The sequence below is a fragment of the Bemisia tabaci genome, chromosome 10 (assembly GCF_918797505.1).
Source record: "Bemisia tabaci chromosome 10, PGI_BMITA_v3".
NCBI lineage: Eukaryota > Metazoa > Arthropoda > Insecta > Hemiptera > Aleyrodidae > Bemisia > Bemisia tabaci.
In genome coordinates this window covers 22,926,440-22,948,880 of record NC_092802.1, presented here as the reverse complement: position 1 = coordinate 22,948,880, position 22,441 = coordinate 22,926,440, and the positions used below count along the sequence as shown (strand labels likewise).

The 22,441-nt window shown below is 42.1% G+C and overlaps 2 protein-coding genes across 12 annotated transcripts in view; one reads left to right on the top strand and one right to left on the bottom strand.

The window, feature by feature from the left end:
• The window catches only part of CASK (peripheral plasma membrane protein CASK), an 832,536-nt gene that overhangs the window by 728,555 nt on the left and 81,540 nt on the right, over positions 1–22,441 (top strand). The window lies entirely within an intron of this gene.
• On the bottom strand, positions 16,626–22,438 carry LOC140225657 (uncharacterized). Its single transcript, XM_072305254.1, has 3 exons — positions 22,139–22,438; positions 20,245–20,708; positions 16,626–18,763 (listed from the first exon to the last, which is right to left on the bottom strand). Exons 1-3 carry the CDS (start codon positions 22,388–22,390, stop codon positions 18,202–18,204), a joined length of 1,278 nt encoding a protein of 425 aa, XP_072161355.1. The 5' UTR covers positions 22,391–22,438; the 3' UTR covers positions 16,626–18,201.

Sequence of the window (22,441 nt, the reverse complement as noted above, 5' to 3'; positions counted from 1 at the left end):
AGTGACGTCCCTCACTGCGGCTCTCATTTTCTCGAATAAGCAAAAACGGAGGTGAAATTATTCATAACAAGAAAACCTCATTGTGTCCCCCTAGTAGTCCGAAACTACCAAATTATATGTACCTAAAACAAATAGCGTAGATGCCAAATGCATGAAGGAAATCCGACTTTGCTTAGTTGAAAATGATCCCATTCGCCGCTGTGTGGCAACCGCGGTATGAATATTGCACCGTGCAGTTTCGATGACGCATAATCGAGGTAATTTATTTTCACTTGACGCGAAAATGCGGCCGCCCAGAGTCCAGTGATGCCGACTTTTGTGAATCACAGAAATGAAATAATTGCAGAAGTGTTAGAGCTGGAACTCTACACGGAAACAAAGAAATTATAGATTTAAATATATTTATGTAGCTGATTTTGGCACCATGACATGATTAATTCAACTTTACTACTGGTTAAGTCGGTCAATTTTTAAGTTACACCTACTAGAAAAATTGCAAATTCAACAGAATTTTTTATTTGGCGTCAAAATCAGCCCCAAATACGGTTAAAACTTTCATTCATTTTTCTCGTGCTTTTTATGCTGTTTTCAACTCTTGTAATAACCGAATTAGCCAACAATTCCGGAAAAAACACGATACATAATTGAAGCAGTCAGAACGAAAACACACTAAACTCGGAAAAATGAAAATAATCAAGACACATATAAAACTGCAGAAAATGTGGAGAAGTTAATTTAAGAAAAATATTTTTGCTGCCGAAAGACAAGCACTTATGGACTCTTTAAAGGTCCAAGTTGAACAGATGCGCTAACTTCGATGACCTTCATGTAAATTAACTGTCTTTAATGGAAATTAAGCATTTTAGAGTTACCGCGTTGGTGTGTTTTCGTTCTCACTGATTCAATTTATGAACGCTCCGTTATTGGTCCAATCGGAAACTTTTCTCCGAATAGGAATTTTAAAACTCTTCGATTCAGTCACCAAAAACCGGCAACAGTCCGAGCTCCAGTCCCCCGAACAGGGACAATCACTTTTCCAATCTCCATCCCCGTTCACGACTGACCTTTCAACCGTCAATTGCTTTTGCCAAACGTATGGACCCTGCATGTTCGAGCGCTCGTAAATATGAGGATTTCCACCCGATTGGGTGACGGCGCACTGTGGATCGAGTCAATAGGAGAGTTCGGACAAAATTTGGAAACTTTAAAAGCGTATAACTCCGTTTATACAAAATTTTGAGGTTCTAGAAGTGGCTCCATTGGTTTCCTCGTGAAATGGAGATGTTGCATGTGTGAGGAATTTGCGATTTGACTAATGATTCTTATGTAAAAGTTCGCGAGAAACACGATGGTGCCGCTGGTTTCTCTGAAATTAACTCCCAAGCTCAAAAAAAGCTCTCAAGTTGAAACCAAAATGGAGGGGATATCCCACGCTATCCTGAGAGTCCACCTCTACATCAAGACAAACTCTCCATGCAAAGATAGGGAGCAAATACATTAGCAGTGATGCCGTGTTCTCAGTTTTAGAGTCCCCAAATAAAGAGGCAGCCCTGTCAATGTATTTGCTCCCTATCTTTGCATGGAGAGTTTGTCTTGATTTAGAGGTGGACTCTCAGGATAGCGTGGGATATCCCCTCCATTTCGGCCTCAACTTGAGAACTTTTTTTTGAGCTTTGGAGTTGACTTCAGAGAAAACCAGTGGCACCATCGCGTTTCTCGCGAACTTTTACATAAGAATCAATTGTCAAATCGCAAATCCCGAACACATGCAACGTCTCCATTCTCTTCTAGAAGTACCCCTTAAAATTTAAACTCTGAAGAAATAAACTTCAAAATTTGCCTTCTCAGTCAAAAAGTTCATGTCCGACCTCTCTGATTGCCTCGATCCACTGTGCGGCGCTCCGGGTGCATGCGCGGTGTTGCCAGCTCGTGCAGTAAAAACCGCGAGTTTCACAATTTCAACGATCAAATGCGCAGGGGTTTTTTGCTTGGCGAGACAACGTGTTCGCGATTGTTGGATAGTTCGATCATTCGTTCGCTGCAGCAAATGGGAGCGGATTATTGTATGTATTGATTCACTCAGCGAGCTTGTTATTTGCTCTACTGATTACGTCCTATTCCGCGCTCATCCAATCGCTAATTAGGGGGTTATAAATGACCTGCCGAACACCCTCGTTGAAATTGTTGGTGGTTTTGAGCTTTACAGTGCAGATTTTTTGACGACTGTCACCCACTTGAACTGCACTTCAGTGAGTCGTTTTTGTGGAATGTAGCGCTATCAAAAACAATACCCAATTCCGTGATGTTTTACCTGTAAATAAATTAACAGCAGGGAATCAACTCGTTTACAGTATCGTAATAATTGTACACATTCGTCTTCATTCAAATTAACATTGTAAACACTTACCTCCGTCAGGGTGTGTACAAGTCCGGAATTTCTGGAAAGTCCAGAAAAAGTACCGATTTTTTAAGGGCGGTCCGGAAGTACTTAAAAAGTGCGGAAATTCCGCAAGAAGGTCCGCAATTTCTTGCCACCTTTGACGTAATTTGAGCGACAAATTCAAATTGTTGAAATTTTTCGAATTTCGTTAATCGGCGGTACTGAAAAAATTGAAGAGGTACTGAATTTCTTAGGAATGTACTGTAAAAGTACCAATTTTTCTCAATTTTTGGCCAGCCTGTTTTAGTAGACACCCTGTCCGTATTTCATCGCGGAATCCATCTTTAATTTTATGAATAAATAAGACACCATGAGTAAAGAGAACTCTATAGATCGAATTCGATAGTGGTTCAATCTATCATTTGGTTCCAAAGAATAGAACACAACCTCAAACAAAAATGAGAAAATTCCTAACTATTTCACTTTTCATCGCCATTTCATACTCGTAAGAATAAAAAATCTATCAAAAGAAACCTGTTTCCTCAGATTACTCAGTTGACTTTTGAGGCTATGTCTACATGTCAAACCTATCGATATCGATACAATCTCACCTGTTTGATGTATCGAATACGACCCAGTAGCGTGGCTCTTTCTTCTCGATACAGGACACTGAGAGGAGGATTCCGAACCGTTTCGTTGATTCATATCTAAATAGATAAAGACTATCTTGAATCCTGAAGCGGACGGTAAATTTTACACGAAGCCATCCTAGAAGTTGGAAACATCCTTAAGCTTAGACTCTGGGAAGCTATTCATTCCTGCAAAATATTAGGATTGTTCGTTCTGCTGTGCAAAAACCCTCCGGAGACGGGTAACATTTTCAAAACTCAATCTAAGTTCTTAAAAGAATACCCGCCTTGTTTTAATTCTGTTATTCCTTCATTAACCTATTTTATCAGTTAAAGGCGCTTGAAACTGAATCCTTTATTTTTTCGCCCGCTTCATTCCCTTTTTTTTCGTTTTAGTCAGCTTGAAAGCCCCATGATTACGTTTCTTTCCTTCTTTGTGCTTCGTTCAAAGTAAGTTTTTGTAGAAACGTGCGGAAGTCCATTTTCTTCGTAATTGTTTTGAAACTGATTACTTTAATTTGTTGAGAGAATGTGGACATAACATGTGGTTGGTTGGTAGATACGTTTATTTGGTGCTTTTAACAATTGAGCCATTAACACCGTAGAAGAGAGATCAAAATATGGTACAGAATTTAAAAATTTAAAAAGTAGGGGTCGCAAAAAGGTAGTGCAAAATTAAAAGTTAGGACAAGGAAATAATACATAACATGTGGTCATGTTAAAAACATTCGAACATATGTTTTCTTCTTTCTCTGCGAATTGCTCATGTGATTTTTGCGCATTTTCTCCTCCACCCGCTTGACTGTCAAATTCACTAAAAAATTGCTTTTCAAATCGCATGCTCAACACATAGCTGTTTAAAAATTTTATCACTAAAAATACTTTCATCCCGAGCCAGTGTGCAACTTTTCGCTCCGAAAAATGTCTCTGTGGCATAAATGAAGAATTGAAGGCACTCTGTCTTTTTGGATCCTCGCAGTACTGCCGGCCCCAGCGCCTTGCTGCGGATGAAGCGCTGAGTGTTTTGAAAGTAAAAACGCCTTCTTTTCCGAGCGTATGCAACACGGACATCCATGGAGCCCGAATAGTTGCATTCAGGCGCCGTAATAAATGAAATGAAATTCAACATTTTGGAATACCGAAAAGGAGTTATGCATTTTTACAGTTTCACTGCGCCAGCCATTTATCCATTGTTCCCATTTCCCGGAACTAGCTCCGAATTCCGGAACTTTAGAGATTTTCCTGGATTTTTACCGGAACTATTGAAATTCCCAAACTGTTCCGGATCTTCGGCATTTTCCGGAACTTTTGAAAAATCTAAAAGGAATCCTGGAACTTTAAACGGCCATGGAGTGGGAGACTTGCAACAAAAAAGTTCCGAATCCCGGAACTTTTGACATGGAATGGGAGTGCTGCTTTTATCCCAACACAGTTGTATTTCCACAGTTTATTTGAATTAATTGAGTTGTTCCAGAAGCAGAATATTGTCCTGATTTCCTTTTTTTTGCCCCTTGATGCGTACTGTCCTGGAAATGAATTTCAGTCGTCTTCTAAGCTCCAATAAATCCGCTCGTTTTACTCCTCGCTCAATCGCGGCCCGTTTAGAACCGCGATCAATACTGCCGTGCCATGGATAAAAGCCGTATGCATCTTCAGGCGTTGCTAAATTTCCTTTGGTAAAACAAGAATTTTCCGAAAAATTTCTTAATATCTTTCCTCCAATTTCTCAGGTAATTTTGTTTGTAATTTGATCTGAAGTGTCTAAAAGTTTCAAGGAAAAATATTAATACCTTTCCTCAAAAAACAATAAAAACACACTAAAATACAAAAACAAATGGGTATACAAGGCTAGAGGAGACATAAAGCAACCAAGACGTTTCGGGCTAATTACATGCCCATTCGCAACTGGAACAGAAGCTAAACATTAGCTGGAAGCTGGAACTTTAGCTTCTGTTCCAGTTGAGAATGGGCGTGTAATTGGCCCGAAACGTCCTGGTTGTTTTATGTCTCCTCTAGCCTTGTATACCCATTTGTTTTTTTGTATTTTAGTGTGTTTTTATTGTTGTCTGCATTCGGGCTATTGTGTGTCTCTCTCTCTTATCCCCTCACAAATAAACATTTTATCCTGGGAAATTCGACAACTCTCGAAAGTTCATACGGCGTTTTTCCTTAGCACCAGTGGCGTGGCGTGCTTTACGATCTATCGATATTTTCCCATTTGAAGCTGTGGTAAATAATCGATTATTAAGGTGCTCGGCTCGCTGCGAACACCCTGTTTATCGATACTTTTCCATAGGTTATTAAATGGCCGATCAACCGATCTATCGCAAAGCACGCCACGCCACTGGTGCTAAGGAAAAAGGCCGTATGAACTTTCGAGAGTTGCCAAATTTTCCTCGATAAAATGTTTATTTTTGAGGAAAGTTATTAATATTTTTCCTTGAAATTTTCAGACACTTCAGATCAAAGTACAAACAAAATTATCTGTGGAATCGGAGGAAAAATATTTGCGAATTTCCCCGAAAATTCGTGATTTACCAAATGAAATTAAGCAACGCCTGAAGATGCATACGGCGTTTTTCCTTGGCACGGCAGTATTGATTCAGAGCACGGCGAAATATTGGATCGCCTTTCAGATCGGAGAAGCCGGCTCGCGCGGCCCAGACCGAAGTGTTTATGTTAAATGCAGAAACTGTGTTCGAACGCGATAACTTCCGACAAAGCTTTCAACCGCCGCTTGACGAGCGTTATCGCATCAGCGTCTGCCAAACATGGTTAAATACGTGTGGCGCGTCACTGCTTTGAACATAGGGATGTTTTTCACAACATCTGGGAACCCCGCTTTTTACCCATGTTGTTTGATGAGGCTCAGAATGGCTTTAGTTCGGACATCCGGTTGCTCCTGTCTGTCAATCTTCGGATGCAATTTGCTCAACAAACTTCAGGGAGCTTAAATCATCGCTTCTCTGGCGTGAGGACGTATCTCAATTTTCACATGAGCCCTGTTTTACATATAAATCCATGCTCTCCGGGGCTCACCTTGAAATCGAGATACGCCCTTACGTCAGAAAAGCTACGAAATGGGTCAGTTGCTAGTGATGCAGCGTTGGTTTAGTTGTTCAAAGACAAAAGGACAGCAAAATAGTAATGAAATCAATCCTAAGTGCTCGTTTCTGCAAAATTACGTCCAGTTGACTTGACACCGTACTTACGTTTCATACGACCGAACTTGTTTCAGTACTGCCGAAGAATAATCGGAAACATTTTTAGTCAGAAATGCCCAGCAAGGAGCTGATTATTGGAATTTATAGACACAGCAATAGGCAAAAAATACAGTTGGCAAATAAAGAGATCCTATTGGTCGAAACGGACGGTCGCCATAGACTAAGAGGGGCAATGATCGACCAATTGCAGGCCGATTATTAAAATTTAAAGACAAAGAAGACATAAGGAGTATAGAGCGATCCTATTGGTTGCAATGGGTGGTTCTTATAGACTTAGGGGGTAAATGATAGACTAACTATCGGTTCTCTCGTGGGTTTCTGTCAGTTAGTCTATTACCTACGTCTTTTGTCCATTGCAACCACCCGCTTCCATCAATAGGATCCCTCCATATCTCTTGTGTGATCTTCGTCTATTGTTTTGTCCATCAATTTCAATACTCAGCCCGAAGGTCTCTCGTGGGTTGCCGTTAGTCAGGTCTATTACCTACGTCCGTTGTCCATTGCAACCACTCGCTTCCACCAATATGATCCTTCCATCCCTCCTTTGTGATCTATGTCTATTGTTTTGTCTATCAATTTCAATACTCAGCCCGCAGATCTCTCGTGAGTTGCCGTTAGTCGGTCTTTTGTCCATTGCGACCACCGGCTTGGACCAATAGGATTGCTCCGTTTTCTCCTCGTCTTCTTCGTCCATCGCCTTGCCCATCAATTTCAATCGGACGTATTTCTATCAAAACGGACCTAAGCGCCATAGGGTGAGGAAGGTAGAGGGGGGCTTGGATTGGCGGCGGAATCGGGCGTCCGGCTAATTCCGTCCTATACTCGCAATGCTTTTCCATGGCGCTTAGGTCCGTTTGACAGAACGCGCTATCCGGCATTCTAAGTTCCTCAAAAGGAACTCAAATTGGCGCTTAGTTCCGTTTGATAGAAATACGTCCAATTATGAGCCGGCTGTCCGATGATCCAGCCAGCGCCCTGGAGACGTCTCTTTGACTCGAAGCACGCCATTCCACAGGTGACGGCTCGGGAAGTGGCGGCAACAGATCGAGAGCGGGGGGGGGGGGGGGGGGGGGGGGCGATGATTAATCGATGGAGTGGCCCCCCGACGCGACGGAGGAGACACGCGGACGACCCGGACCCCATCATCGCGTCATCCTCCTCCGAGTTGCCGAGTTCGAGCACCCTTCGCGGCACGACACGACGCCGATGACGAGATAAAAAACGATAAGATGACGGCCCGACGAGCTTCACGAGCCCCAGGGATGGCCCGGGGGGGAACTCGTGTCGCTCGCCGGGATATTGTTTCGTGTCTCCGCACAGTTTATACTTAGACGGATTTTGTTCGCTCCAGCTAGAGTCCTTCATACTGAGAGGTAAGACAATGTGAATCAATTTCGGATAGGTTCCCGTATTTTAGGCCTCCACAGTGTCACAAACGGGAATAAAGATTACATTTGCACCAATTGCAAAGATTATAATCAGAGACAAGAGACCCTCCACCGGCCTCTTGGCGACAGGTGGAAGGTTTCACTTTCGGGGACTCAACAGTTCCTCATGAACAATTACAAGGGGGAAACAGTCATCACCCTAATTTTGGCTATTAACCTACGCACATAGTAGATGATGAGCTTCGGGTGACGTCATGAGCAAAACGAGTTTCCCAAACGTCGGCCATTTCCAGCTTGTTTGCCAAACGAAACTGCCAACACGTTGTTAAACATCAACCATGTTGGTAAGTCAACAGGGAATTGTTGAAGTCCCGAAAATAAAAGCTTCCAGTTTCCACAATAGCCGAGATACAAATGGAGGGCCTCTTGACTCTGATTATAATCTGGAATGGACCGGGGAGTTACGAGTTCGGCAAGGAACGAACAGAATGAGAGAAGGGACGGAGAAAGGAATTTGAGAATGGGCCGATCAAAGAATGCGAAAATCTTTCAATTTGTGTAATCTTTATTCCCGTTTGTGACTCCATAAGGGGGGTTGTCTTAACTCTCGGTATAAAGGGACTATAGCTGCAGCAATTGTTTTCCGTTGAAGATTCTGTTTTATTTGCGTTATTTTAAGTTGACCAATGAGAGCCATAGAGTATCCTAGAGTTACTATGTACTGCAGCGCCGATGAAGTCACTTTTTGAGGCTGTTTTGTCTTGCCCCTACCTCTGAAACTGGCGACAGGGTGGCATAAAACGTAAGAAAGAAATGAAAGATTGGAGATTTCAGTGAAATATGTCGTAAAATTTCACGAGGCTGTGAAATATTTCATATTTTCCAGGAGCTAGAGTATGCAACCCGCACTCGAACACACAAAAATAGAAGAAAGTCACAATTTATACATTTTGCGAAACACGGAAGGGGACCGGCATTTTTAATATATTAAAATTTCTGAAATGTCATGGAATATTTCAAGTCAGTTTTCAAGATTTTATATTTCATGAAATTTTTCCACCCTTATTGGCGATGCTGTATGCGTGGGGTATCAGCTCCGGACTTCTTACTGAAAGTATAGGTAAAAAGTTGATTTCATAAAAACTGGGAGTTTCGTGTATATTTTAATCTGGTATGACTTTGGTCCATATAATTTGCCAAAATTCGCGAGAATTATTATCGATTTAAATTAACAAATTCCGAAAACCACTCACAGCCCGCGATTCTTCCATAAGCCGCCGTGTTAAAATGAGGTTAGAAATCCTGTTAACAAATGTTACATTTTCGCCGTAGTGTGTGATTTAATACAGAGATGAACTCTCGGCACAGGGCTAGGTTATTCCTGCCATGACGGGGTCGACCTCAAGAGCTTATTTTAAACCTGAGAGTTTATTTTAGAGAAAACTACCATCAACTCCATCGTGTTTTTTGCGAAATACCTTCGAGTTAATACTTAAAGCACAGATTCCTGTAGTATGCAAACACCATTATTGGCAGCTGCGCATAATGTCAATGCCACAAACAGCCTGTCACCCCCGTGATTGCTCCTGTCATTGAACCGATGGGGTAGGTTTCGGTTGACTCTTTCCGTGGCGTAATCGGTGTCTCGGTAAATTGCATCTTTCCGAAGTATTTTGGGACGGAGATGTCCAATATGAGAGATTGATTAATTTTAGGGTTCGTTGGGCCTCTAAAAGTACTTTAAACCTTAGCTGGTTCAATTCTGTTTATTTATTTATTTTTTGTCTGATTTTAGTTCTCTCTTTCACCTTGTGCACCCTTCCAAAACGAGGTTTCAGACGCAACCAAGACCTAAGTTTTTTAACTTTTATTTTATTTTATATTCAACTGAAGAGTGCTGTGGTGTTTCAACTGACACTTCTTGATTTTAACTGTGCTATATTTAGCCTTGTTACCCGGGTTGTTTATTTGTGTAAAATTAATTTGAGTTAATTGACTCATAAATCGAGACAAATGAGACCCCAACTTGCATGCACTCAAAGAAACTTGAAGCCATTTTAGAGCCGATGAGTCATCTTAAGGCTTTTCAAGTCAAATAAATTGAAACATGCAGGGCTGCAGGGTTCATAGCACGGGGCGGTTTCAGGACTTTTGTCAACGATTATTTTGTCCGCGCACTTGTTTTGTCCAGTAGTTTACGTCTACGCGTGAAATAAGCAGCAGTATCTTGGTCCAAGCGTTATATTTAAGTCCGTATGTAAAATATCGACAATATCGAAATGAGATAGTTGAGAGAGAAAGAGGTATTGTTTTGCTTTTTGGGCGCTTCTGGGTACCAGATGCGCCCTTTCCAACCGTTCGACTCCCCGATGTAACATGTACTATACTACATGCCCTTTTGCCTTATGGGTAATGACGCCATTCTGGTACACCCGGGAAAATTTGATTTTTTTCTGCATCTGGTATTCGTAAAAGTTTTCGTGAAATGTTTTGCTTTTAAGCATAACAATCTCGCACGAACGTATTACTGGTTAAAGTATTTTAGGGCCTCCTTATGCTTTAAATACTTATATCCGAGGCAGTAACTTTCAGATCGATTTGAAAATATTACGAACAGTCACGTGATCTCTTCATTTTAGTGACGTATTACTGTGCTACTTTGTGATTGGTTCATTTTATTGGCGCAGCATCGACACGTCAGCTGTTTGCGGCATTGAGCGGAAGGTTTAAGGTTATGTCATGGACCATGAGAATGAATAAGGACCCCCAACTCCAGTTAGCGGAGACATTAGCGCTGCCTATATTTTCATCCATGGCCGATGTCACCGCCGGCCGGCCGGTCCCTCTCTTCCCCGCGACCCGCGCTTCCCCCCCCCTGGCTGAACTCCTCTTCACGCGGCCCCGCTCCCCCGCGACCTGCGCGCCCTACCTCGCGGCGTCGCGACGCCGCTGTCCGCTAGATCGCGTTGACGCACCAGCTTTAGAGGTTCCGCCGCTCTTTCCCGTCGTCTGATTTACAGTGGATCCTTTATGTTTCCATTCTCCATCAACTTACGTTCGTCACAAAGTGCTAGTGGAAAGTTTCAGATTTTCGCGGTCGATCTGTAGTTTTGAGGGGTTCTGCGGTTAAAGAATCCCACTTTAAATTCTATCTTCGTCAGTCTTCGGGTACATAAGTTAGTAGTAATATGCTTTGTCAAAGAAGCGCCCTTCAACGCTTGGGCGTTGGAACTGCTTGTTTTCTTTCTTTCTTTTTATTAAAAATGAAAATATTACTTTATTTTAAAAACATTTACATTAAAAGGTGGCAAATATTGTTAAAACCTTTCCCAAGCGATGGCATCGATTTTAATCTCAATGAGCCGTAGTTGTGTTGAACGATATTATACAAAAATGATTTAAAGAGAAAAAAAACCAAGAAACACGCAATTTTTGGTTTTAACCCATTTGTACAATTGTACATTGATCATTAAGAGTCAATTACGTCCAATTCTGAGCGATTGGTTGCGCGTGCACCACACTGCAGCACATTATAAGCACAACATATATAAGAAAAAATTAAAGTGCTTTCGAAATCATCAACTTTAACACGGTCATATTTACAAAACACATTCTATGTTCCTTAAATACATTTTTTTTATGTTATCAATTTAAATGAGAATAATCCACGCAGAGTGTGCGAACATTTCGAAATCATGAGTTGAAAAACGTTGACTCCGTGAGTTTAAATATTAGAGCTAGAGTGGAGCAGCGCGCGGCGTGCTTCCAGCGCGACACGCGCATTGGCGCCTACAAACCTAACAGGGATACTTCACGCATTGCGCAATGCGTGAAGTATTCCTGTTAGGTTTGTAGGCGCCGATGCGCGCGTCACGCTGGTCGCCCCCGTCCGCCGCGGCGCTGCAAGCAACTATTTCACAACAGAGGTATTGCACAGTATCATACGAAATTGAAGGCGCTCCTACATATTGAGGATGACAGGCAGCCCTCAAGGCTCGAGAGTCCGGAGCTAACACAAAGACAACACACACAACAAAACGACAACGCTAACGCTAACAAAAAGAGAACGGTATTAAAAAAAACTCACTAAGTCCTAGCATCTGTATTTAGCAACGTTTAGAATAATTTTTGAATTTCATTAAAGAAACAAGTCAGCATGTGAGCAATTTATGTTCGTTTGTTTTTACATGTGGACCAAGTAACTTTTGGTCTGAACTGGTGAGTGGACCAAAACTTCCCTACCGAAAACGCGTGAACGTAAACTACTAGAAAAAACATTTAAGACATTGCACATCGACACATTAGATATTAAACATTAAACATTGCCCTTTTTTTAGAGACCGGACTTTAGATCCGAGAAACTTTTTATTCCTGTGTAAAGTCAGAGTACACTCGATCTCGGGGAGCAGAAATAAGATTTACAGAGGTGAAAATAAACCTCCGTAAATGTCAGCAGAAATGTCAAGCAAGCAAACCGAAAACGATATCTTTTGCTTTGAAAGTTTCAGGGTTGTCCGCCGACCCCTTTAATCGTGGCGGGAGTCATTCTTTCTCACAATGGTGAGGCGTGAACGGTCGATTATATTATCGATATTTCCCCTTTTGAAACTATAGTGAAGAATCGATTATTAAGGTGTTCGTTGCGAACATCCTGTTAATCAATCCTTCACCGTAGGTTTAAATGGCAGATCAATCCATGTATCGCGAAGCACGTCACGCCACTGCATCCTCATTCCGGAGTCTCGAAAAATCTAGGCGTGAGATGGAGTGTTGGCCGGAATTAGGCCGGGATCACGTTTCAGGAGGGGTCCGTTTCAAAGGTGCGCTGAAAGGCAGTCAGGTAGTCGAAATCAATCCGAGGCGAGAGATCCGTTGGGGTCCCGCACAGCCGCGTGCTCGGAAAACGGCGTATCAACATCGGAACCTTGCCGAATTTCCTCGAAAGAAGTATTGGTTTTTCAGGGAAGTTGCACTGAAAAAACTCCGGCCGCGGAAGCCGTACTTACGGGCCGTATAGACTTACCTTCCGCGTTCCGGGCTCAAAGGCCGAAAGTTCCACTGCCGTGCTAAGCAAGAACGACGTGAATCCATCAAAATTTTCCATAGTTTTTGGGAACTTAACACTTAATAAAATGAAAACTATGTTTTACCCATGCACCTTAAATTTTCAGGTTAAGTTCTTGACAGTATTTGCAAAGGAATTCTGTAAAAACATTGTCCCAAGGTACACAGGTTTTTCTGCTATGAAATATTCTTTCTAAAAAATGTAAAATGGCGTTTACGGCGTTTTTGCGTTGCACGGCAGTGCAGGAGTAGCATCTGGAGTAGTCAAAGCTACGTCTACAGCACCCGGAACTGTCGGGTTGTCGCATTTTCGCAGTTTTGAACGTAACGGCTTGTTCGTAGGGAGAAAAGGTATAAAATTGAGCTGAGGAATTGATCCCTGAAATTTTGCTGGTTAAAACTTGGACACCTTGTAAACTAAATTGCAAAGAAAATATTCTAAAGAAACTACTCATTTTCCTATTTTTTTTAACAATCTCTGCAATTGATTATTAATTTTTAAGTTTCTATCTTTCTCTTTTAGTAGATTTTCTTATGTTCTAATCTTTTTTTTTTTTTTTTTTTTTTTTTTTTTTTTTTTGCTGTGTTCGGTATTTAGCTATGAAATTTTTAAAAAATGTAGAGGTCTCTTGATTGAAAAAGGACTCTTGACTCAATCAGATTTAAGCTTAAATAGAAGGAAATCCGCTCAAATTAAGAGGCTCGGTTCTTGATTTAAGCTTAAATCTGATTGAATCAAGAGTATTTTTTCTTGTCGATGTTTTTAAGAGTCTGGACTCTAGATCCAATGTGTTTTTTTTTCCAATGTTATACGTAAATCTAACTTAAACAAGTAAACAGTTTTATTCTAGTCTTGAGTTCACCGTCCAATATTTCTTATTTTTGAAACGTTTTATCTTCTAATTCGAATTTTCTCGGGAAAATGTAGCAACGCTCGAGTATTGATAAGACGTTTTTCCTTAGGACGGAGGCGTATTGCTTCCGCTCCGGGGACGTATCTCGAGTGCTCCAGGATGCGCCTCGACATCTTATATTCTATTCATGTTCCGCCAGAACTTTCTCTCCGATTGATTCTTGCATTTTTACGCCGCCGCCGCCGCCGAGCGCCGCCCGGGAAAAAACTTTCTCCAGGCTCAAATCCCCGAGGCAGCGCTAAAAGGCCCGACATGAAGTCTGCCGCCCTAAGGAAGAACGTCGCATGAGCCAGAGAATGTTGTCACATTTCCTCTGAGGAAAGACGAATTTTACCGGTCGTTGGAAGAAAAAAGTCGCTTGGATCTAGAGTCCAGACTCTTAAAAACATTGACAAGAAAAAATACTCTTGATTCAATCGGAATTTTGCTTGAATCAAAAGGAAATCCGCTTAAATCAAGAAGCTTGGCTCTTTGATTCAAGGAAAAATTCGATTGAATTAAAAGTACTGTTCTTGCCACTGTTATTAAGAGTCTGGACTCTAGATCCAAGCGACTTTTTTTTCCAGTGTAACAATAAGAACAATCGAATCAGTGAGAACGAAAACACACCAACCCGGTAACTTGAAAATGCTCAATTTTCATTGAAGACAGTCAATTTGTATGAAGGTCATTGAAATTCTGTGTCATTGACTAGGATTTTTTAAAGCAAACAAATGAACATTATTCGCAAAATAGTCCGTTTTATTTTTATTTATTTATTTATTTATTTATTTTTATACAGCATAAAAAGTCAGTAACCTATCAGGAAAATTCATAATGAAATTTTAGTAGACACCCTGGCATGGAACACCCAGAGAAGTTGAAACATCCAAAATACTATGAGCCCTATGTTCGAGGGGAAAATACTCACCACTTCCGGAAAAAATAAATGTCATATCAGGGAAAATTAGACAACACTCGGATGTCATACGGCGTTTTTCCGTGGGACGGAAGTAGGCTCAAACTTCGCGCGGCACCCGGGACTTCGCCAAGGGCGAGCTGGAAGTTTTCGACGAGGACGAGCTGTGCCTCTGTGCAACTTTTCTGAAGTCCGACTCCGGAACCGTTGTGCACGGTTTTTAAACGCAACTTCACAGTCGTCGTTGTTCGGAATTCTCTCAGATAACTTAATTTTTAAACAATAAACCCTCTCTATGCCAGCATAGCTTTTTTTTTATTTTTTGAAAGACCATAAGTCCTTCTTTATTGACAATGTTGTTGACAGGATGTCTACAAGGCTGGAATTTTCGGAAAGTTCGGAAATAGTACTCATTTTTTAAAGGTGATCCGGAAGTACTGAAAAACTGCGAAAATCCTACACGGAGGTCCAGAATTTTTTCATGTCTTAGTCATTTTTGTCGCAATTTGAGCGAGAAATTCAAATTTTTGACATTTTTCGAATTTCGTCATATGAAGGTAATAAAAAAGTACTGTAAAAGCACAAGTCCTTCTTTATTGACAATGTTGGTGACAGGATGTCTACAAGGCTGGAATTTCCGGAAAGTCCGGAAATAGTATTCATTTTTTAAAGGTGATCCGGATGTACTGAAAAACTGCAAAAATCCTACACGGAGGTCCAGAATTTTTTCATGTCTTAGTCATTTTTGTCGCAATTTGAGCGAGAAATTCAAATTTTTGACATTTTTCGAATTTCGTCGTATGAAGGTACTAAAAAAGTCCTGTAAAATTAGTGATTTAGCCAGCCTGTTCTAGCAGACAACCCGTTCGAAATTAGAGCGGATGTAGTTCATTTTCGTGTGGATGGACACGGGGCAGCTGAGTGAATGTTATGGAGGAACCACTCTAGTTTTCTTCTGACGATTAACAAACTTCAGGTCAATCTTTGAGCAGGAGGGAAGGTAAGCAAAATTTCTGGGGAAATATAGATTTTTTTTTATTTTATTTTTTTTACGACTAACAAAAGAATCAATGAGATATCTAGGTTTTCATAGTAACAACTTCGCTTTCGTCAATTGGAATTTCCTCGTATAATTTAATTCATTAAGGATAAGCGTTTTTTCTCCGATTGAAATGAGTCTCCCCCCAATGGCGTGAGTTTATCTCAATTTCTGAACACTGTGCAGGAAAGATGATTTTTGTGCGTATCGAGAACTACAAATTTTCCGGGAGAAAAGTAGAGAGGTCTCTTCTCCGACTTAAACTTTTTTTTAAAATAGTGTTTTTATAATTTATTATTTCTTAATTTTTTCACAGAAGGGCGTAAGTCGGATACAGTGTTTCAAAGTTGCCCAAGGCAGCCATTGTCTGAAAAGCAAACTTTTCTTTTTCGCGGTAGTGCTTGATATGACTCAATGATAGTGCTGTGCTTCATGGACTCTCGAAAAAACCATCGGAAAGTCACAACTCATTTCTAGGTAAAACTTGGAGCTTCGAGGGATATTCCGTCTCGGAAATGAGTAAATCCTGAAATGAAATAACTAGCACTGGAACTACTTTTTGCGTTGTTGGAGAATAGAATGTTAACGGGAGAATATGCAACCCTCCAGTGCATTTTCTGGGCGCATTTAATTAGATGGAAAAAAGGAGCGGAGATGAACTGGAAAAGTATGGAAGAAAGGCGTGGATCGTTGATGAATATGTAAAACACGAGAGCAAAATGTGAATCATGAAATGGAGCGAGCTCTCTCAGCCGAGCTTCACTTTTTGGTGTTGAATTTTTATTTTCCCTTCTTGAGCCCCTCATGTTTATATTTCTACCATACTATTTTCTCACTTCTGTTTCCAGCAGCAAAGCCGACCGCCTGCTTGTCCATTCTCAAAAAAACACCCATGAGATTCGACGCTGCGAGTTTCTATTCGAGGGATAGCCTGTTTTAGGGTCAAAACTCATCTCATCTAGTTATCGCGGTTTGAAGTCTGTTTTTTTTTTTTTTTTTTTTTTTTTTTTTTTTTTTTTTTTAATAAAAAGGATATGTGAGGAAAATCTATTTGAAGTTTAAATTGACCTGTTCAGAACTCAATTTTTTTTTTTTTTTTTTTTTTTTTTTTTTTTTTTTTTTTTTTAATAAAAAATCTAGGCGATGCTACTTGACCTACCTCCTCAGGATTGCGTACTACACGTAAACTGTTTTTTTATCTAGGCGATGCTAGAGTCCCTTTATACTGAGAGTCAAGACAACACCCCCTCATGGAGTCACAAACGGGAATAAAGATTACAGAAATTGAACGTTTTTCGTAATATGTGATCGGCCCATTCTCAAATTCCTTTCTCTGTTCCTTCTCTCATTCCATTTGTTCTTGCCGAACTCGTAATTCCCTGGTCCATTCTAGATTATAATCTTTGCACTCGGTGAAAATGTAATCTTTATACCCGTTTGTGACACTGTGAAGCCATAAAATACGGGAACCAATCAGAAATGGATTCACATTGTCTTGACTCTCAGTATAAAGGGGCTCTAGGCGATGCTATCTGACCTACCTCCTCAGGCTTGCGTACTAAACTGGTTTTTATAAAAAGATAATTTTAATATTTTAAAGATGATGAAGGTAGATATTCATACTAATGGTTTTCTGTACACCGGAGAGACTTTTTAATCGGTAACTCTTAGATTTTGATTTTTTCAATCATGTCAACAGAGTTGATTTTCCGGATAATTTGCCATCATCCAATCCAAGCGAAAGCTCATTTTCCAGTCGGTCATCACTCAAAAGTAATTTTTTTCTTAAGGAGAAGCTACATATTCAAGCTTCGAATTCGATCATCAGTAGCAGACGATTGAGTGAACTTGGCAACGGCTCACATCTTTCTTCGAACCTTGAATCATGTAACTGCGAATGAGGCTGCCTTCAACCCTTCACCTCCCCTGTTTTCCTACCGCAGAATTAGCATATCCACCCCCACCCCCCGCCCCGCTCGTGTTCAGTTGTGGCAGTGACGAAGTGTTTAAATTAATACGAACAACTAATTTGTATTCCATTAATTCTGTTTAACTCCCCCATTAATATTCATATTTAGGACCAAGAAGAAACCACAACTCCCTCAATCATCCCATCCGGGGAGAGCTTCCTACTTTTTTGCTTCAGCCCCCCCCCCCCTCCGGCGCTTTTCAACATTAATTGTAAGGCAAGTGGATTAACTGAACAGAATTGCTTTATTTCGAAGCCGCTTGTCAATATAGTCTCTTTGCAGCGAGAGTAGCGCCATGTGGTATCCATTTTTGATCGGCTCCCGGTTTCAGGCTTCATACAGTGGCGTGGCGTGAATTGCGATGTATCGATTGTTATGCCATTTAAAACTATGGTAAAGAATCGATTATTAAGGTGTTCGCTGCGAACACCCTGTATATCGATCCTTTCCTATAGTTTTAAATAGCATAACAATCGATACCACAGTCGATAAAAAACATTGGCGTTTTTATCAAGGTCCAGTAAAATTACCAAGAAAGTTCAATAATTTTACCGAGATTTCTCGGTAATACCAATTCCAAAAATGGTAATTTTACCAAGAAAAAACTGGGATCAAATAGAACCCCGAATTCTTGGTAATTTTACCCTTTTCTTAGTAAATACACCAAGATTTGTTTTTCAGCGCACTTTTCGGAATCAAGACCCAGGTCCTTTGATGGCACCTCCCGGGAGCTTGATTCTAAAGCACGCGAACGGCCTCTGCCTCCTGTCAACCCCAAGCGGCCCCCTGCCCGGGTAGGCAACCCCCAGGTAATTCAGCTGGTTCACCGTGAAGTACAGATATCCATCCGTCCCGACACTAAAGGCATACGCGAAGTTGATCCTCTTATCGTGCACCTGGAGCGCCACTATCTGCGTCTCCGGGTCGAAGACGAACACGCCGTCCTGCTCAGCGTGGCCGCCGTAGACCTTCCCCTTAGAGTCCGTGGCTATATCCGCGGAGAAGCCCTTCTCGCCGAGGTTGCGGACGTAGGAGGCGATCTCACTGAGGGTGGAGTTGCGGTTCCGGAGGATGGCGGTGGGGACGGAGAAGAGGAACCGGTCGCCGAGGACCGAGTAGTAGAGGGTGTCGAGAGTCGGGGAGAGGGCGACACCCTCGACGCCGAAGGTCATGAACGTGGCGTCGATCGGCGTCCCGGAGGCGTCGTACTCGACTTGGTACATGGAGTCGCCCCAGACGAAGGGGACGTAGCCGTATCTGGAAGATTTGAATTTTTTAAAGTGTTTGAATGAAAACACGACATGAGGATTGAACACACAAATACTGGAAAAAAAAACACATTTGATCTAGAGTCCAGACTCTTAAAAACATCGACAAGAAAAAGTTCTCTTGATTTAATCAGAATCTAGCTTAAATCAAGAACCAAGCCTCTTAATTTAAGCGGATTTCGTTTTGATTCAAGCAAAAATCCGATTGAATCAAGAGTATTTTTTCTTGTCAATGTTTTCAAGAGTCTGGACTCTAGATCGAGGCGACTTTTTCCCCCAGTGTATCTTAGATAAAATTGCGTAAAAACATTATCTGAAAATTGTGAAAAATAATATTCACAATTTTCTCAGTAAGTTCGGTTCTTATCGGAGGAAACTTGGCAACATCTGAAGGCTCATCCGGCGTTCTTCCCTTGCACGGCAGTATTTACGTGGTTCCTTACTTTTTTTGCGGTTTTAGTTCAAATGATTTTCACATCGTGCCTCTTATCGAAACTACACTAGAAAAATAGATTGGTAGAATTTACCATTCCTTCACGCTGCATTTCACACAGCGTGAAGGAACGGTAAATGCTACCAATCTTCAAGTCGATTCTGCCAGAGGAATGGTTACCTGCACCAGTATATTGTAACGTTTACCTTTGTTCTGGCAGAATTGACTCTGAATTGACGCTGTATGAAATACAGCGTGAAGGAATGGTAAATTCTGTGTATGTATGTATGAGCCGCTTTTACGGCGCGCTAGGGCGCTCTGCGACGCCTATTCTCCACAGGAATCTGTCATGGTAGAGATCCTCCGGAAGGTGGCATCTCTCCATCTCTTCATGGATGCCCTCTACCCACCGTTTGGCTGGACGCCCTCTCCGTCGCCTACCTGGGGGGACCCACTCCAACACCTTCTTCGGCAACCTGGTATCAGCCATTCTCTGCACATGCCCATACCATACCAATTGCTTGGTCATGATATCGTGCACAATCGTCCCCTCAACGCCCATTATCTCTCGGACACGTTCATTCCTGACACGTTCTCTCCTCGAGATTCCAGCCGATCTTCACCAGAAATCCATCTCGGTCGCCTTGAGCATTTCTTGGGTCCGCTTCTTCAACTGCCACACTTCACTGCCATAGGTGATAATAGGCTTGACAACCGAGTTATAAATCCTCTTCTTGTTGTCTTTGGAAATCCTTTGGTCCCAAAGGATCCCATTAAGCATGGCGATGGCTTTCCTTCCTAGAAGATTACGGTCCCGAATGGCCTGATCCAGCTTCCCATCCGAAGTCAGGTTCACCCCCAGGTACTTGTATTGTTCGCAACTTTCTATATGTTGACCATCCTCCAGGACTATGCTTTGCTGAGCACCTCCGACTGACATCTTTTTTGTCTTACGGACACGTAAGACAAAAAAGATGTCGAAGAAAAGAAAGATGTAAAAGATTGTCGTTTTCAGTGTATGTTTATTGATACTATACCTGGGTGAGACGGAACGGTCCTTTTCGAGCACGCGCCACGACTCCCCGGTATTAAGATCGAGCACGACGAGGGCGTTCATGAAGACCGCGTTGGAGTCGGTGATGTAGGCGAACCCGCGCTGGGTGTCGAAGCGGACATCGCCGAAACAGGAGGTCGGCCGGGCCACCGAGGTCGGGAACACGTAGGTTCGGGTCACTGTGTCCGTGGCCAGGTCGACCGAGATCAACTTGGTGCCGCCCGGCGAGGCCGGGAGCATGTTGTTGTCGAGCAGGACGCGCCCGGTGTCCAGGACCCAGAGCCTGTCCTCGAAGTCGATCACGACGGACATGACGCCCAGGAGGTAGTTGGAGAGGCCCTTGGTGACCGGAGGGGATGTTGAGAAGTCGATGGAGCCGCCTGGCGGGTTGTTGATCTCCACGCTCGGATAGGCGGTTTCCGTTTCGAAACCTGTCAGCTCGGCCACCTGGAACAAGTGTGGATTTTTTGGGTCATATTAGCGCCTACAAGCCCGAGGGAATACTTCTCGCATTGCGCGCACACCACGGAGGATACTTCACGCATTGCGCGAACGCCACGGTTCGCGCGCGCAATGCGTGAAGTATCTATGCAGTCTTAGTACGCGTACTAGTGGCTGTAATCTTTGAAAAATCGTAATTTCTCAGCTTCGGACCTTCCGCGGTGTGCACCATATCCAACCAGTGCGTACCGCGAGCCTGCAATGGAGATGTTGCATGTGTGAGGAATTTGCGATTTGACTGTTGATTCTTATGTATAAAAGTTCGCGAGAAACACAATGGTGCAATTGGTTCTCTCTGAAATCAACTCCCAAGCTCAAAAAGCTCTCAAGTTGAGGTCAAAATGGAGGGGATATCCCACGCTATCTTGAGAGTCCACCTCTTCATCAAGACAAACTCTCCATGCAAAGATAGGGAGCAAACACATTGACAGGGCTGCCACTTTATTTGGAGACTCTAAAACTGAAAACACGGCATCCCTGCTATGTCTTTGCTCCCTATCTTTGCATGGAGAGTTTGTCTTTATGTAGAGGTAAACTCTTGGGATAGCGTGGAATATCCCCTTCATTTTAGCCTCAACTTGAGAGCTTTTTTTGAGCTTGGGAGTTCATTTCAGAGAAAACCAGCGGGACTATCGTGTTTCTCGCGAACTTTTACAAAAGACTTAATAGTTAAATCGCAAATTCCTCACACATGCAACATCTCCATTAGTCGGCTGACGATACCCAATTCTTAACTTCGTCTTACTGAGTCGTCATGGCACCGGATTAATCATGATTTTACATAGGTTTATACAAGAGAGAAAAGGTAGAAGAAGAAGTGGGGGAGAAGGAGTGGCCAAAGTATGGATTAAGGCTACTTTTAGGGACCCTTCCCTAATGATGGCAATACAACACTACGCACTACGCTGCATTAGAATGTTCTGTATGTTGCAGCTATCTATTGATTGAAGGGGCACCTATTTTTTGCCTATCTTGCCTATAATTGCCTATCATTCTAACACAAGTAACGCAGCTTGTTGATCGTTTAAAATCGGCATCCATTGATCTAATTTTGTAAAAAAATCCTCATTTTATGGGAAACGAGTTGCAGTTTTACTGCGCATTACATCGAAATTGTTTTTCAGTATTTTCATTGCTTTCTGCTATACTTGGTAATGAACGCATTAATTCCAGCCAAAACCATATTCATTCTCCAAACGAATCAGGTGAAAAGAAACCATAGTGAAAACAAATGTGCATAGGACTTGCGTGCTTCATAGCTCCTATTGATTTTATTAATCCGCACATAATTTTTTACACACGCCCATGCAGTGGTATTTAATCTAGAAAATGGTATTTTTGGAAGTTTGTAGGAAGGATATCAACGTAATACAGACCTGAAAAGCGCCATTTTGGCCATCGTTGGTGTTATTGGCGTCCAGACCGGCCGTGAAGCACGAAAATTTGCGACCATTGGCAGAGACGGCGATACCAACTGGCCATTGACCGAAATACAGGTGGACGAATTCTAGGTCAGGGTTGATACCGACCTGGTCCTCAATGAGCTGGTCGTCGGTGCTGAGGATATGGGGCACCGTCAGTAGGAGGAGCAACGCGGTCCGTTTGAGGGTGAATACGAGTTCCATCATGAAAGGAACCTTCACTGAAAAAAAAAAATCTCTGTGTATTTACCAAGAAAA